This window comes from Pseudonaja textilis, chromosome 4 (genome assembly GCF_049901715.1).
Source record: "Pseudonaja textilis isolate UNSWEBS1 chromosome 4, rPseTex1.2, whole genome shotgun sequence".
Taxonomy (NCBI): domain Eukaryota; kingdom Metazoa; phylum Chordata; class Lepidosauria; order Squamata; family Elapidae; genus Pseudonaja; species Pseudonaja textilis.
The window spans coordinates 45,008,466-45,023,000 of record NC_141993.1 but is presented as its reverse complement, the minus strand read 5'-3'; the positions used below and the strand labels follow the sequence as shown (position 1 = coordinate 45,023,000).

Genomic DNA, 14,535 nt, shown 5'->3' with positions numbered 1-14,535 from the left:
GTTGCAATTCCTCTGGTCTGTCATCTAACATTATATAGGAATATTGGAACCATGATAACTTACCTTTGGCAAAGCATATTTAGGAAGTTTCATCAGTGCAAAAGTATTTCTGCGGTAAGACACGTAGTAATGTGGCCGACCTCCAGATGTCAGCTGCAACATATAACATTGCTTTTCCTTATTATTTTAATTGAGGTGACATTATCACTGCTTTTTCTCTCTCTTTTTTTAAAGCCATGTAAAAAATAACAGGTGCGTTATAAAGGGAAATGCAGTTATGTCACAATGGTTCCAGGATGGCAATGAAAATACAGCAGGAGATGAAATAGCCCTTATTCAGTTACGGAAAAAGACAGCATTAATAGGTATAAATTATGCAGACTGCCAAGGAGATGAAAAGAGCAAATGAAACCTACAAATGTACAGAAGCAGCATTCAGCATCCCCAATTACATAGGCAAAAATTGTAATACTGTACTCAAGTCAATATGTTACATGTAATATTTCCAATTTAGACAATGAGAAAAGCTTTTTTGTTCTAGTCAGCTTTGGAAAAAAATACTTTTTCTCCCACTCCAAGCCAAGGGCCCTAAGATTCTGATGAGTCGTAGATGGTACACCAAACTCTCCATAGAGTATTCCATCTGTGTAACAGTAATATTTATACATGCTACAGCCAGCCACTTCTTCCAGCAGGCCAAAGAAATGAAATAATTTTCAAGCAACAACCCATGAGACTGCCTGCCCTTTCCAAAATCCTGGAGGCCAAAACAAAAATCAATCTTTTTCTAGTCACACTGAGTGACAAAACAAAACAAAAAATCTGTAACAATTCATTAACAAACAATAGGAGAAATAACTATCTTACTGAACATGAAATAGAATTCTAGAACTTTGTTTCATTTTTATTAGCTTTCTTAAATAAAGTATATTATCTTTTTTAAAAAGTGAACATTAAAATATGTTAAGAATGTAATTAAGAGCAATCTCAGTGCACAATTCTGCTCTAAAAATATTTTCTCTAAATTGCTGGAGTAGCAAGATACACACAAGAAATATCACAAGCTTGGGAAGGTTTAGCACCTCTGGTCAAACTCTACATTTTCAATGAACTTTAAGTGAACAGACACTGACTTAGCCCTATGCCAGGCAGCTGTACGTGACATCTTGAATAGGTATATATTATGTTTGTGCTGTTGCTTACAGACTTAAAATAAGAAAACAAGGAAAATGCAGAAGTTTAGAGTCTCCTTCCTTCCTTCCTTCCTTCCTTCCTTCCTTCCTTCCTTCCTTCCTTCCTTCCTTCCTTCCTTCCTTCCTTTCTGTCAGTGTTGACTGGTGACTGTCTGGACACATCCGTGCAAGATTGTGTAAGTGGTTGCCATTCCTTCTTCCTATGGCTTAGAGGAAGGTGCTGGCCTGGGGTCACCCAGCTGATTGTATGCCTAAAGCAATACTAGAGCTCACTGTCTCCTGATTCCTAGCCTATTGCCTTAACCAGTATACCAAACCAAAATACACTATACTCTCTTATAGTTAAGAAATATTCTATACCTCCTTGCACATATTGCATTTTTGACATTTTCCCAACTTCAGATATACTGAGGGAGCTCTGAAGGGCATACAGCTGATTTTGCTGTCTTACTGAAATGCCCAACCTTTTCGATTTCTTCATTGACTGTGAGACATTAACTCTAGCACATAAAAATGGTTACAAGAACTGGGCTTAGATAGTCTAGTAAAGAGAAGGACCAAGGGAGACATAATAGCAGTCTTCCAATATTTGAGGGGCTGCCACAGGGAAGAAGGGGTCAAGCTATCTTCTAAAGCACCTGTAGGCCTGACAAGGAATAATGGATGGAAACTGAACAAGGAGAGAATTAACCTGGAAATAAGGAGAAACTTTCTGACAGTGCGAACAATCAACCAATGGAACAGTTTGCCCTCAGAAGTTATGGGAGCACCATCACTTGAGACTTTCAAGAAGAGATTGGACTGCCATTTGTCAGAAATGGTATAGGGTCTCCCGCTTGGGCTGGGGTTGGACTAGATGACCTACAAGGTCCCTTCCAACTTTGATTATCTGTTATCTGTTACATATAGTTGAATTCATTCTTCTTTTCATATATATTATTTCCTATGTTACTACTATCACATGATTTCAAATAATAATGCAGCCCATCTTATGCTTAATGATTCCAACATATTTTTCACCTTTTCTCCCAAAATTTTTCTATGTGCTTATAACCAAATATGTCAATTTTGTTTGAACAGTCCAAAGAACTTTCTTCCAAAAACATTTCCGGCTTATTGACATGTTTTTGTTTGCATATTTTAGATGATAATTTTGGATTGAGGAGAAAAGGCCATGCCAATTATTGTTGCATAAGTAACATTATATTGTGAATCTATTTGGTGTGAATTATCATTTTCAACATATTATTTGCAGTAACCTGTACATTTTGGTTTACAGTTCTGACAAATTTGGGGACTTTTACCCCAAAATTGAGATAAATAGCTAATATATGTTCAAATTGGCAGAATTTAACTTTGTACCATGTAGAGGTTGTAAGAGCTTCTCTTCACTTACGGATTTTCCTTTATACTATTTAATCAGGCTTTAGGTTTCAGAACCTATAGTGATTTATGTCTTCCTTCTTTCTTGTAAAGCAATCAACTGTACTTCTATTCATGTCTCTTTTTCTTTGCTTTATCTTTCTGGGTTTGTCCAGCTGTGAGGTTCCACATGGCTTCCTCATGGTAATTGATTTTTGTTCCCCAGAATGATTTCTTCAACTGGTGATGTAGATGATCACTTTGTCTGCTTCACATTACTCATGCCAGCTTCTGCTGCAGTTCTTTTGTAATCTCATTGGGGCCTTTCTCAATCATGTTGCTCAGTATTGCCAACAGAGTATTCATAGCAATTGGAGGTCAGCACTAGTATACAATCAACAGTTCCTTCTACCAAGGTTGTGAAAGAGCTGTGCAAACAAATGTGCAACACTGCATGAGAAAGATTATTATCACCATTTGATCAGGATGCTTCTACAGGATAAGAATGAAGAAATCACATGCAGCCCCCTGGTATAGTGAATGATAAGTGGGAACAAATACACAAATAGGTTACTTAATCTTAGCCCTTAAAAATATACACTATGCATATTCAAAAGTATGTCTCTCTTTTACACATGGATAAACAAAAAATTAGAAGTCAAAACTATGAATATGTAAAACCTGTTAAGTGTACACTAAGGCCTGATCCATTATTAATTATGGATGTGTCAAACAATGAATGAAATAACAAATAAAGAGTTTTCCCCATATTTTCCATGGTAGCCGAATTTATCACACTTTTTTCTACACACAAAAAGAAAAGAAATGAGACAATGTATTGTTCTACCTCTCAGAAGAGTTGATATTTATTCTATTTGGAAGGAAATGATATTCTCAGAGAACTTAGAGGCTAGAGTGGTACAGCTGACAGCATTTGGTAACACGTTCAGGATTTTCTACCTTTAGCCCACTTAAAAATTCCTGGTTATAGACAATCCAGCTTCAAAATATATATGCTGATGCAAGCCAGGAACCTCAGCCTCAAGAAATACTTGAAAGACAGATAATTTATAGCTCATCTCCACTTTGCCGGCACTTTATTTCCTCCTTCTTGTTATGATGGGGATAGCAGCAGGAAGATAATGAAACTTAAAACTATTCAGATATATTCTCTGGCTTCCACCTGGAACATAGCTCAGCTGAATATATCTAATTTTCTTCCTTTTTCACAATAATAGGAGCCCACACATGACAATCATGCCTGATTAGTCTTATCTCAAGCATTCCCTTTCTATATCTCCATTCTATCTCTAAAAAGAGACTCTATCTTGTCCCATTTCAAACTAATAAAAAAGAAAACCTTGATTGGTCTGTTGTAATGGTGATATTGGAACACTGGCATGCAAACTTAAAAACCTGTTGAAATATGAGAACATTTTTGGAATAGACAATGTGGAGAGCTGAGTGACAAGAGAAATTATTTCCATACACCTTGAACATAAGTTAGACCCCACCCTTCATGACCGTTGTGTTAACAAAGTACTTGAACCAAAGGCCAAAAGAAACAATTAGCATCCCAATGGGAATAACAAATTGGGTGATGTCCTGAAATAGCTTGTACTCAAGCTATTGTGTTGCATCTGTTAGGAAAGGGAGTTTAACATTGAAAAAAATGATTTGTAATCAATAGAAGGGGGAAAAATTGTTTCAGACCTGAACAAATACATAATCATCTTGGACAATGAGAGAGTCGGAATCAATGTATCCAGGGAAAGGTTTGCTTCTTACAGCTTCAGAGCAGTTCTGCATCCTACAGGTGATGTACTGTGCATCTGAAAGCACACAAAGAAACACACATAAATATAAGATGATTTCAGCTCTGGATATTCATCATCTTTTATGGGAAGCCCTTGACTTACAACCTTTCATTTAGTGACTGTCTGAAGTTACAATAGCAATGAAAAAAGTGACAACCATTTTCTACACGTGTCAATGCAGCATCCCCATGGTCAGCCTTCAGATGGGCAACTGATTCATATTTATGATGATCGCAATGCCCTGGAGTCAAGTAATCACCTTTTGCAACCTTCAATGAGGGATCCAGATTCACTTTACAACCATGTTATTCACCTAATAACTGCAGTGTTTCACTTAACAACTGTGGCAGGAAAGATTGTAAGATGGGAAAAAAACACTTTAAAACTGTCTCAGCAACAGACAGTTTGGGCTCAGATGTGGTTGTAAGTTGAAGATTACCTGTACTTAAATATTTCATATAGAGATCTCTGTCTGCAAAAATTAGTCACATTATGATAGCCAATAAGAGAGCGAAAGTGCAATAAATAGGCACAACTTTTTCTTGCTTTCTTGTGACTTTTAGAGGATTTTTAGATAAAAAGAACCCCAACTGAATTTTTTTAAGTGTGCAAGAGAAAAAAATAAATAAAACTGATTTTTTTTAAAAAAATCAAATGAAGAGATAGCTGAAGTACACGTAGGAATGTCTATACCAGGAATGTCAAACTCATGGCCAATGGGCCAGATGCGTCACATGCTGGTCCTGCCTCCACTTGGTTTAGCAAAGGGGAAAAAAGTCCCAATACATTACATGACATTGCAAGTTTGACACCCCTGATCTATACTTTTGTCTGCTTTCTCTATTTTTTTTAAATTGCAGGCCTCAAAATTAAATCATCAGTACAAGAACATTCTATTTCAGCAATTTATATTGTGTATTTTGTATCATTTCCTTTTTTCTTGAGCCATCTCTAGAGATTTGGCCAGATTCACTACACTAACCTAAGATCTAAATGGGCCTATAAGGCACATGAAGACTTAAACCCATTTTGAATAAAGTTTATGTTTTTTTTCCAGTGAATATTGGTGTCTTGAGTTTATGTGAATCTTCATGCTGTCTCGTAGGAGCAAGAAAGAATTGAAAAACATAGACCAAGAGTCAGAGAATAAAGCTGCCCAAGATATTAGAAATTGAACTTCATGACCTCTTCGGTATCTTTCCTTTTTTACAGAGATATAGCTCCTATGACTTGGAATACTTCTAAGTTATATCTAATGTTAACAGAATATATGGATGACTTTGTCTTTTCGGCTATGGTAACACATAAGTGGACTATTGCAGAAAATTCTGAAGGCTATGTGTTGACAGCAATGACTACATTTTTGAAAGAAAAAAGAATTGTCTAAGAAGAAAGTTAAGGGAAATTAGATTTGAAAACATTTTTTTTCAAGTGAACAATGAACTACTGGTTATGTGAAGAATCAGCCCCCGCCACTGCGGTATTTTGTTTTTTTTCATAAAAAAGTACTCCTAAGGACAACCAGCTTTTAAAATTCTTTTGGACGGTGGTGGAGATGGTTCATAGTAATATTCTCCTAGGGAATCATTCCTGCCAGAGATTTCCACAGAGCATCGCATATTACAGCTTGATGAAGAAAGGGTCAGCCCTTATCCAGGGGTCACCATACCTGGAGAGTCAGTCCAAAATAAACCAGTGAGGCAGCTTCACAAAGCAGATGGAGCCACAAGAGCAACAGGAGCAACAAGTGAGGCCGCAGCTGCAGCAGCAGGACTTCTCCGCTCGTCTGCTAGCCACTCAACAGCTGAATGCCTATGGATCGAGCTTCCAGTTGGGAGGCTGCTGCAAGAGGTCCAGAACAGATGGGCTCTACTGGCCAGTTGATCACCTGCCAGCTGGCCCACTTAGATGAAAAAGATGGGACTACTGTTGTTGCCAATGGTGTGAGGAGACAGAACATAGCTCCAGAAGGGGTGGGAAGAACTGTGGTTGCTGGAAGGCAGGGAAGGCTGGTACCACATGTTGGATGACTTGGGGTGTGTGGCTAGATGACATGAGGGTGTGGTGCCTACGGGCTGGGAGGCTGAAGCTCCCAGTGCTGACTTTTCAAGGGACTTTGATGTTCCTACTCACAGTGTACCAAGGCTCCGGACTGAAGATTAAAGACTGGTTTGCCTTACGTTGATGTGCTCTTTGTTATTGGGCATGTATGCTGTGGTTCTTTCTATGGTCTGACCTTGGACCATTGAGAGAAATATTCTTTCCCACAATTTATTTCTAAATTATGACAATAACTGAACACTTTGCTAAATGTTGCTATTTGGGGGGGGGTATGTTGCATTGTATTGGTAATTAATATGCTGAATATATTTTATGCCCTCTGCAATTATACTCAACTGATGTTCCCATGTATTTGTATTAATAGATATCCTACTAAGTTCTGATAAAGTTCTTATTTATAAAATACATCAAATGTTGACCGCATCATTATATAGCATATAATATCATTATGTTATGTTATATTATTATATTCAATTAGACATTCAGATGTAAGTAAAGAACTATAACAACATCACTATAATTTCACATTTTTTGCTCTATATGTGGTGATCAGAAGCAAGCTGATAATTGCTTTCTTGAGACTTCAAAGTATTAAAAGGATTTCAGGAAAAGTTCAGAAAAATAATATAAATATTGGGAATATGTTCAGAATCTTATAACAATAACCTTTATTTCCTTAAGTTAGGTTCACTGGGAAGCCATGTAGCAACAATTATTCTTTTGATAGTTAATCCCTGTGGGTACTTTATTTATCCAGTACCACAGGAAGCACCTAATCACTTACACTTAATTCATGCCAATTAATATATTTCATTGCTGAGATCTGGAATTAATTTATTTTTTTCTCTAGCAGAGATGTTATCCCTCCCACCAATAATTTGGATGTTAAGTTTCTCACTGCCAGCATGTACATCTCCAGCAACAGCTGCTGCTTTGATTGTTACAGCAACACTGGAAACATGCAGCATCCTGATTACAAAACTATATTTGGATTGTCTCACTGATAAGGTTAGGGTAGATCAGGGGTGTCAAACTCATGGTCATGGGCCAGATGGGTCATACATTGTCCATGCCCATCCCTGTTTTAGCGAAGTAAAAGTCGTGATATGTCACATGACAATATCTTGATGCTGTGAGTTTGACACCCCTATTTAGATGGAGTGGCTAAACTGAGAAAACTTTTGGTTTACTGAAATGCCCAACCTTTTCAATTTCTTCACTGACTGTGGGACATTAGCATTAGACAGCTAGAATGTGGAAAATTGTACCAGAGCTTACAAACATATTCATTTCAAGAAGATTTCTTGTCAAACAATAATTCCAGACTAGAATAGGTCAGGAAGCATGAGGAAGCATTTCTATTGAAAGATGCATGAAGAATGCAGCCACCCACCACTTGTATCCTTGCCTTTTGATGTTAAGAAAGTCCCTGCATTATTTTACTTTTGAGAAACCTCTGGTGTACATGCCAATATTATTTGGATTTTATCTTATTCATCAGAAAGATACTAGAACAAATGTCATATTCTTTCTTTACCTTAATATGACATATACCATATTATTCCACAGTTTCTAGGTTGCAGAGTGAATTCATATATCAAAATTATAGAAAGATGACAAAAAATTTCAACCATGGTAATCCATCTTGGTCTAGATACATTAATATCCTTTAATGGTTATTTAATGCAACCTAGTGCAGTTTTGCTTCTATCTCTTAGAAGAGCTGGACTATATGGATGAAGCGGGTTGCCTGGTTCACTGCCTCACTCACTGGTACTCTACTTTGAAAGGCATGGTCACATCTGTTACCTGCAACCAGTTGCCCTCAACCTCCACAGAAGAGAATAGTATGAGCAAGTCATCTTTGACACCCAATAGAAAATACTGTTAGTAAAAGAATATTGCATCCTGATTACATAAGTAGATATGGATTGCTTGACTGATAAGGTTAGTGTAGATAGTATCACTAAATTTCATTTAATTGCACATCACACTGGCCAAAACAAAAACTGAAGTAAGAAGGGCCACAATGGGCTAATTTAGTGTTGGATAGCTGAAGGAGATGTGTAATGGACTGTGAGCAAGAATCAGATTTATTATAGAATAAAAGGATGTTTACTCAGTACATTCTCTGATATTTAATGATCCCAAAGAAATCTGAAATTCAGATACTAGTTTGGGTCTTGTGGTCCCACTGATCTTTTCAAAAACTTTATTGACTTAAAGGGTGGTTATGCTGAGAGAGCATCTTCCTAATACTATTATAGCACTGATTCATATTAGTATGTCTTATTTAGGGCAAACAATTTTAGAAATATGGAAATTGACACCACATTCCACTCTATGGTACAGAATAATAAAAATAAGCACAAATAGGCTGCAAAACAGTTTCTATCCCAGGGCAGTAGCTCTTTTGAGTTCTATCATAAAGTGCAGTGTTGGTGCGGTGTTGGGGGTTTTTGGTTCAATGTGTGGAGTGTAAAGGATGTATGTTTGTGTTTATTTTCATGGTCACGATATGCACTGAAGCTGGTGTTTGATTTCATTGTACGAGGTGCAATGACAATAAAGTAAACTAACTAACTAATTTCATCTGTTTATCAAAATAGAATAGATATTGAAGGCGGGGGGGGGGGAATTTCAAGATAGCTAGTGATGAATGGGAAAACCTTCTAAGCATCTCTAGCTAAAAATGTTGAAATATAAACACCGAACTTTATTTCATTTCTCATAATTATTCTTTCTGAACAATTCTTCTGGAGTTTGCAAAATGTTAATGTTAGATTAAAATTAAATATTTCAAATGTTACTACTGAATATTATTTAAATATAAGCTGAATACTACACATATATGCTATGTGTCCACTTTGAAATGGATCAGGTCTGCCACAGCTATCTTTCTGTTTCTCAGCTTGCTACATAGTATGGGAAGGAGGAAAGGTTTAGAATGTCAGACCAGAAAATAACAACAGATCAACCAAGATCATCTCAACAGGTGCTGGTCAGAGACTAGAAGGAGTTGCCAGATAGATGGTAGAATGCCTAATTGGACAATGTGACCTGTGACAATGAGAGAGGGAATTATCTATTCTTTAATTATATGGAAAACACGGGAAATGGTTTTGTTTTCATGCATGCCAAAATTATGTATTCAATAAAACAGTTCTTTGAGAAAGTTGTTCATCTTGAAGCACTGAATTGATTGGGTTCATTACTCATATTATACATACTTGACACTATATACAATATTAATTTACATTTTTAAAATTGATTGGCTACCTAAGGAATGAATGGCAGAATGTGCCCTAATACATTTCACTCTATCTTAAAGTACATGCGCGTATGTTGTAGAACAAGGCGGGGGGTTCAAGCTGGTGGCCCATGGACTAGATGCATCACGTGGAGGCCATGCCCACCCCAGCTCTGCAAAGGCAAAAAAGTCATGATGTGTTATGTGACATCATGTTATGTGATCAAGTTTGACACTCGTGTTGTAGAGAAACAAAAAAGTACAATTAACAGTGACATTTGAAATTTAAAATTTGAAAATCTTTATCCATCGATACTTGAACAAAGCAAAATAACTTTTGCTCCTAAAGTAACCTTCTTAATATTTTGTCCTTCAGATGTGTTATGATTGAAATTTTCAAAATTCCCATCAATTGGTTATTCCAGCTGAAAATTCCACTGTTTTAGTCCAAATATATCTGACAGCATCAGTTTGAGCAATATTTAAGCACTGTACATAGAAAATAACCAGTAAATCTTATTGTCATATATAGTGTGAGCATATAAATACAATAATTAAGCTATTACAGCAATCATAGGCTGGTTAAAATGGTCAACGCTGAAGATTTTTGAATGAAAGCAAACAATTTACCTTTTTGCTAACTTTTCCTCAGGAAGAGTAAATTGAAGATCAGAATAAGTTAAGGGCTAGTTTGTTACAGATAAACCAAGGGTCAAAAGCTTGAAGATTTTACCTTTTAGCAAATCAAATGATGCCTACTAGAAAATATATTGTTATGAATTATGTATATTTCATTTTATGCCTTTTTTCAGTTTGTCACAAATTGCAAATCTTTCTACTTCTGAAAATATTGTTTTCTATTTCAGAATGTTATATTCAATTTCTATTTATTTCAAAATGTTTATTGCATGACCAGATTAAAAATAATCTTAAAAGCATCAGTTGGATCTCCCTAATGCAATCCTATATTCAGATGAATGCTGGTAGATTACATAATTATATTCTGAGAAAATGATAAAAAGGTGGTCACAGCACTTACGGCCATCCAGTGTTTTTGCCTCCATGTGGACTATGTCTGGATCTTTGCTAGTACCCATTTTAGACCTGAGAGAAGAAAAATGAACACTGTAATGTTACTAGAAATAAGCAAAACATTTAGTTAAAAGAAGTTATCTGGAACACCTAATAGGTAATATTTCAGTGTTAATTCAATCATTCAATCAATCACTCCAGTAGAGTTCCCTTGGAGGTAGATGGGTGGATCAGAAATGTGAAATATAAATAAATAAATAAATAAAAATATAAAATGTCATTTTTTAGTATCTCAAGAAACGATGAATCTGCCCAAATTCAGCTGGTGAACTCTAACGGCTAAGCAGATGAATGTCTTTAAAATAACACCATATGAGCTATACTATATAAGTACTTCTAGGTTAGTTTATAATCCCCACTATGATTCCCAATAGTTAAATTATTTCTCAAACTTCAGCTTCTCAGTAATGCATATCTAGTACATATCTAGAAATCTAGATGGCTACTACATTGCAGTCAAGACATGAACCCACCCTGTCCCCCCCGCCAAAAAAAAACCCCTTCTCCTTGCTGGTATCTAATGGTTGATAGGTCAACCAAATTGACCCATATTTTTTTAAAAAAATCATAATTGATAGGTGTGGAAATCAGTGGATAGAACAACTTAAGTGGCTTGTCTAGGCAGTTGCCAGGAGTCAATAGACACACTTGAGGCACCACACTCAAACAGCCCCCCTCCACATTCATATATATTCAGATAATACATATATAGCTTTGTTATAACTTTGTTAAATTTGGTTCTACAGGGCTTTTCTCCCAAAACACTTGTTACAGCTAAGTAATAAGTGTCATAAAAAAGCCACAATTTAGTTGGGCCAAGCCTTATGGTCACAAGTGTTTTCTGTCTCTGTCTCTTTCATGTGCTTTGTGTATTCTGAATCCTTCGGTTATACCACAAAATATTTCTTTGTTCCGATGAGAACGTTTCTGCTTAATTTCCCAGTGCAGTTGATTCATGAAGCAGTAAAGGTTGTGCAACAATTTGGAGATGTTAATTCAATTTATTGTGATATTGTTAGTGCCATTTAATACATTTAATAAGATACATGTTATAATACACAAATGAAGCTATATAATGGAGATATCAATGAGGGTAACCATTTTTCTTAAATAAATGGCTAATACTTTTGGGAAGTTAGATATTTCTAATCCACTTTTTAATGTGAGAAACACAATTTTTATGACTAATCTAATACTTGATCAATTTCATGCTTTTAATGACCAGGGAAGAAATGGCAAACTGAATGTGACTTCACTAAGAGCAGACCTGATGACTTTGGCAGAATGAAGAACTGGCAAATCGATTGACTGTTTGCAATTCTTCTCTGGACAGGGAGAGGTCTGCCATTATAGACAGATTGTACTTAAACATTATGAATGAGGAGCAAGTTTTATTGGACAAGACTGAGACTAACCTGAAATTGTATTTAAACCTTCAGGAATGATATGGAAAAATATGCTACACTGGGTTATACAAATAAAAGCATCTGCAATATTAATAACTCAAAAGAGATATGAAAATAATAAACCAAAACAATGATCTGAATAACTTTTCTACATTGGATTTACAAAAAAGATGTGCTGAAGTTTGGAAAAATGTTGTGAAAGGGAACAAAAAAAAATAATAAACTTCCCGGACGATATTTGAATGGACTAAAATTTAGGACTGTTAAAAGGAAGAAATATAATTTATTTGACCAAAGTTAAAATATATTAGCTATTACATCTACTAAGCTTTAATGAACATTTGCTGATCAAGACTAAACAATGAGGTTTTAATGATTTGTTTATAGATAAGAGATGGAACAAGAGATCATTTGCTATATTTTAAGAGAAGGTGATAATTTATTGAAATTGTTTATGCTTGTGATAAAGGGACAAATTATTTCTTAATACATATTTTTTCTATATTCCTATAGTCTTCCTTCCTTCCTTCCTTCCTTCCTTCCTTCCTTCCTTCCTTCCTTCCTTCCTTCCTTCCTTCCTTCCTTCCTTCCTTCCTTCCTTCCTTCCTTCTTTGCAATTAGTTTTGTTTTCTTAATTGTAATATTAAATAAAATAAAAATAAAAAAATACTGTTTTAAAACGTCTTCTGCTACATATACTTTTTTTTCATAAAAATACTTTTTTTTCATTCTTCTAAACATACAATTTTCTACTCACAGTGACTTCTCCTATCTAATAGGGCAGGCTCACAGGTTCTGACTATTAACAACATCTACAGGGTCATGGAGCAGAATCTTCTCAGTTGCAGCTACTGCTTAAAATAGTTTGGCTCCAGATTTGAGTTTTAAGAAAGGCATAATAACTTGGCTTTTTAAGGAAGCATGGGTCTGGTATGTATTGGAAATGCCTAGCATGAGTTTATTTATTTATGTATTTATTTATTTTATTTGGTTTGTCAATTGCTTACAAGGTAATAGGTATAAGTAAAAACATAGTTATGAATACATGGATAAGAAAAATAAAAGAAACAATAGGACAGGGATGGTAGGCATGTTGGTGCACTTATGCATGGCCACTCTACAGACCTCTTAGAAAAGGGGTGAGGTCAATAGTAGACAGACAGTCTAAGATTAAAGTTTTTTGGGTTTGGGGAAGAAACCACAGAGGCAGGTAGAGTATTCCAGACATTGACCATTCTGTTGCTGAAGTCGTATTTCATGCAATCAAGTTTGGTGTGATTAACATTGAGTTTGTATCTATTGTTTGCTTTAGTATTGTTATAGTTGAAGCTGAAGTATTCATTGACAGGTAGGACATTGCAATGTATGATTTATACTTAGATCGTACCGAAGGTGGTGTAGTTCTAGTTTTTCTAGGTCTAGAATTTCAAGTCTGGTGGCATAAGGTATTCTGCAACGAGTAGAGGAGTGGAGAACTCTTCTTGTGAAATATTTCTGGACTTTCTCAACTGTGTTAATATCAGATACGTAATGTGGGTTCCAGACTATATTTGAGTATTGGTCTAGCAAATGTTTTGTATGCTCTAGTTATTAGTGTAATATTATCAGAGAAAAAGCTATGTAACATTAGGTTAACAACTCTTAATGCCTTTTTTGGCTATGTAGTTATAGTGGGCTCCAGCACTTAGATCATTAGAGATGAGTATTCCTAGATCCTTGATGGAGTTTGGATCATCAACAAGGTCTTGACTATTCAGTCTGTATTTTATTTTCTGATTTTTTTTGGCAATATGTAAGATAGAGCATTTATTTGTTGAGATTTGAAGTTGCCATTTGTTTGACCATTTTGATACATAGTCAAAGTCTTTTTGAAGGGTAGCAGTATTGTCTGTGGTGTTGAATAGCTTTACATCATCAGTGAAGACGATGCAGTTGCTCTTAATATGATCACAGAGGTCATTTATGTAGAGTATGAAGAGAGTTGGTCCTAGAACACTGCCTTGGGGGACACCACTGTTGACAGGTACAGAATTTGATACATAACATTCACTGTTTCTTGGTGATGGTAATATCTTTCCTATTTTTTATTATATTATTTTGTTAAATTGATTTACTATTTCAATCTTTATACTGTAAGAAGTGAATGTGACATGTTCAGAGTCCTGATGGATCAGAGTAGCATATAAGACCCAGAAAATAAAATACAAATCACTTAGGATATAGTCTTTTTAGAGCTGACGGTTATGTAATGAAGCAGCCCTTTCATTTCTCTGCTTGATGCAGTTTAAGATAGCAATCTAAACCATCCTATTTTCTTGGTGTTCTTTAACACAGTTCATAGTCTTTATATCAAC

General features: G+C 35.6%; 1 protein-coding gene across 5 annotated transcripts in view; it reads right to left on the bottom strand.

Moving 5' to 3' along the window:
• Nucleotides 1–14,535, bottom strand: part of SORCS1 (sortilin related VPS10 domain containing receptor 1) — a 452,701-nt gene that overhangs the window by 93,075 nt on the left and 345,091 nt on the right. For all 5 annotated transcript variants that reach the window (XM_087932772.1, XM_087932776.1, XM_087932771.1 and 2 more), the window contains exons 6-8: nucleotides 10,723–10,787; nucleotides 4,269–4,387; nucleotides 64–153 (exon numbers count right to left, since the gene is read on the bottom strand). In XM_087932772.1, the coding sequence (XP_087788898.1) occupies nucleotides 64–153; nucleotides 4,269–4,387; nucleotides 10,723–10,787 (274 nt within the window). The remainder of the gene's footprint in view (nucleotides 1–63; nucleotides 154–4,268; nucleotides 4,388–10,722; nucleotides 10,788–14,535) is intronic.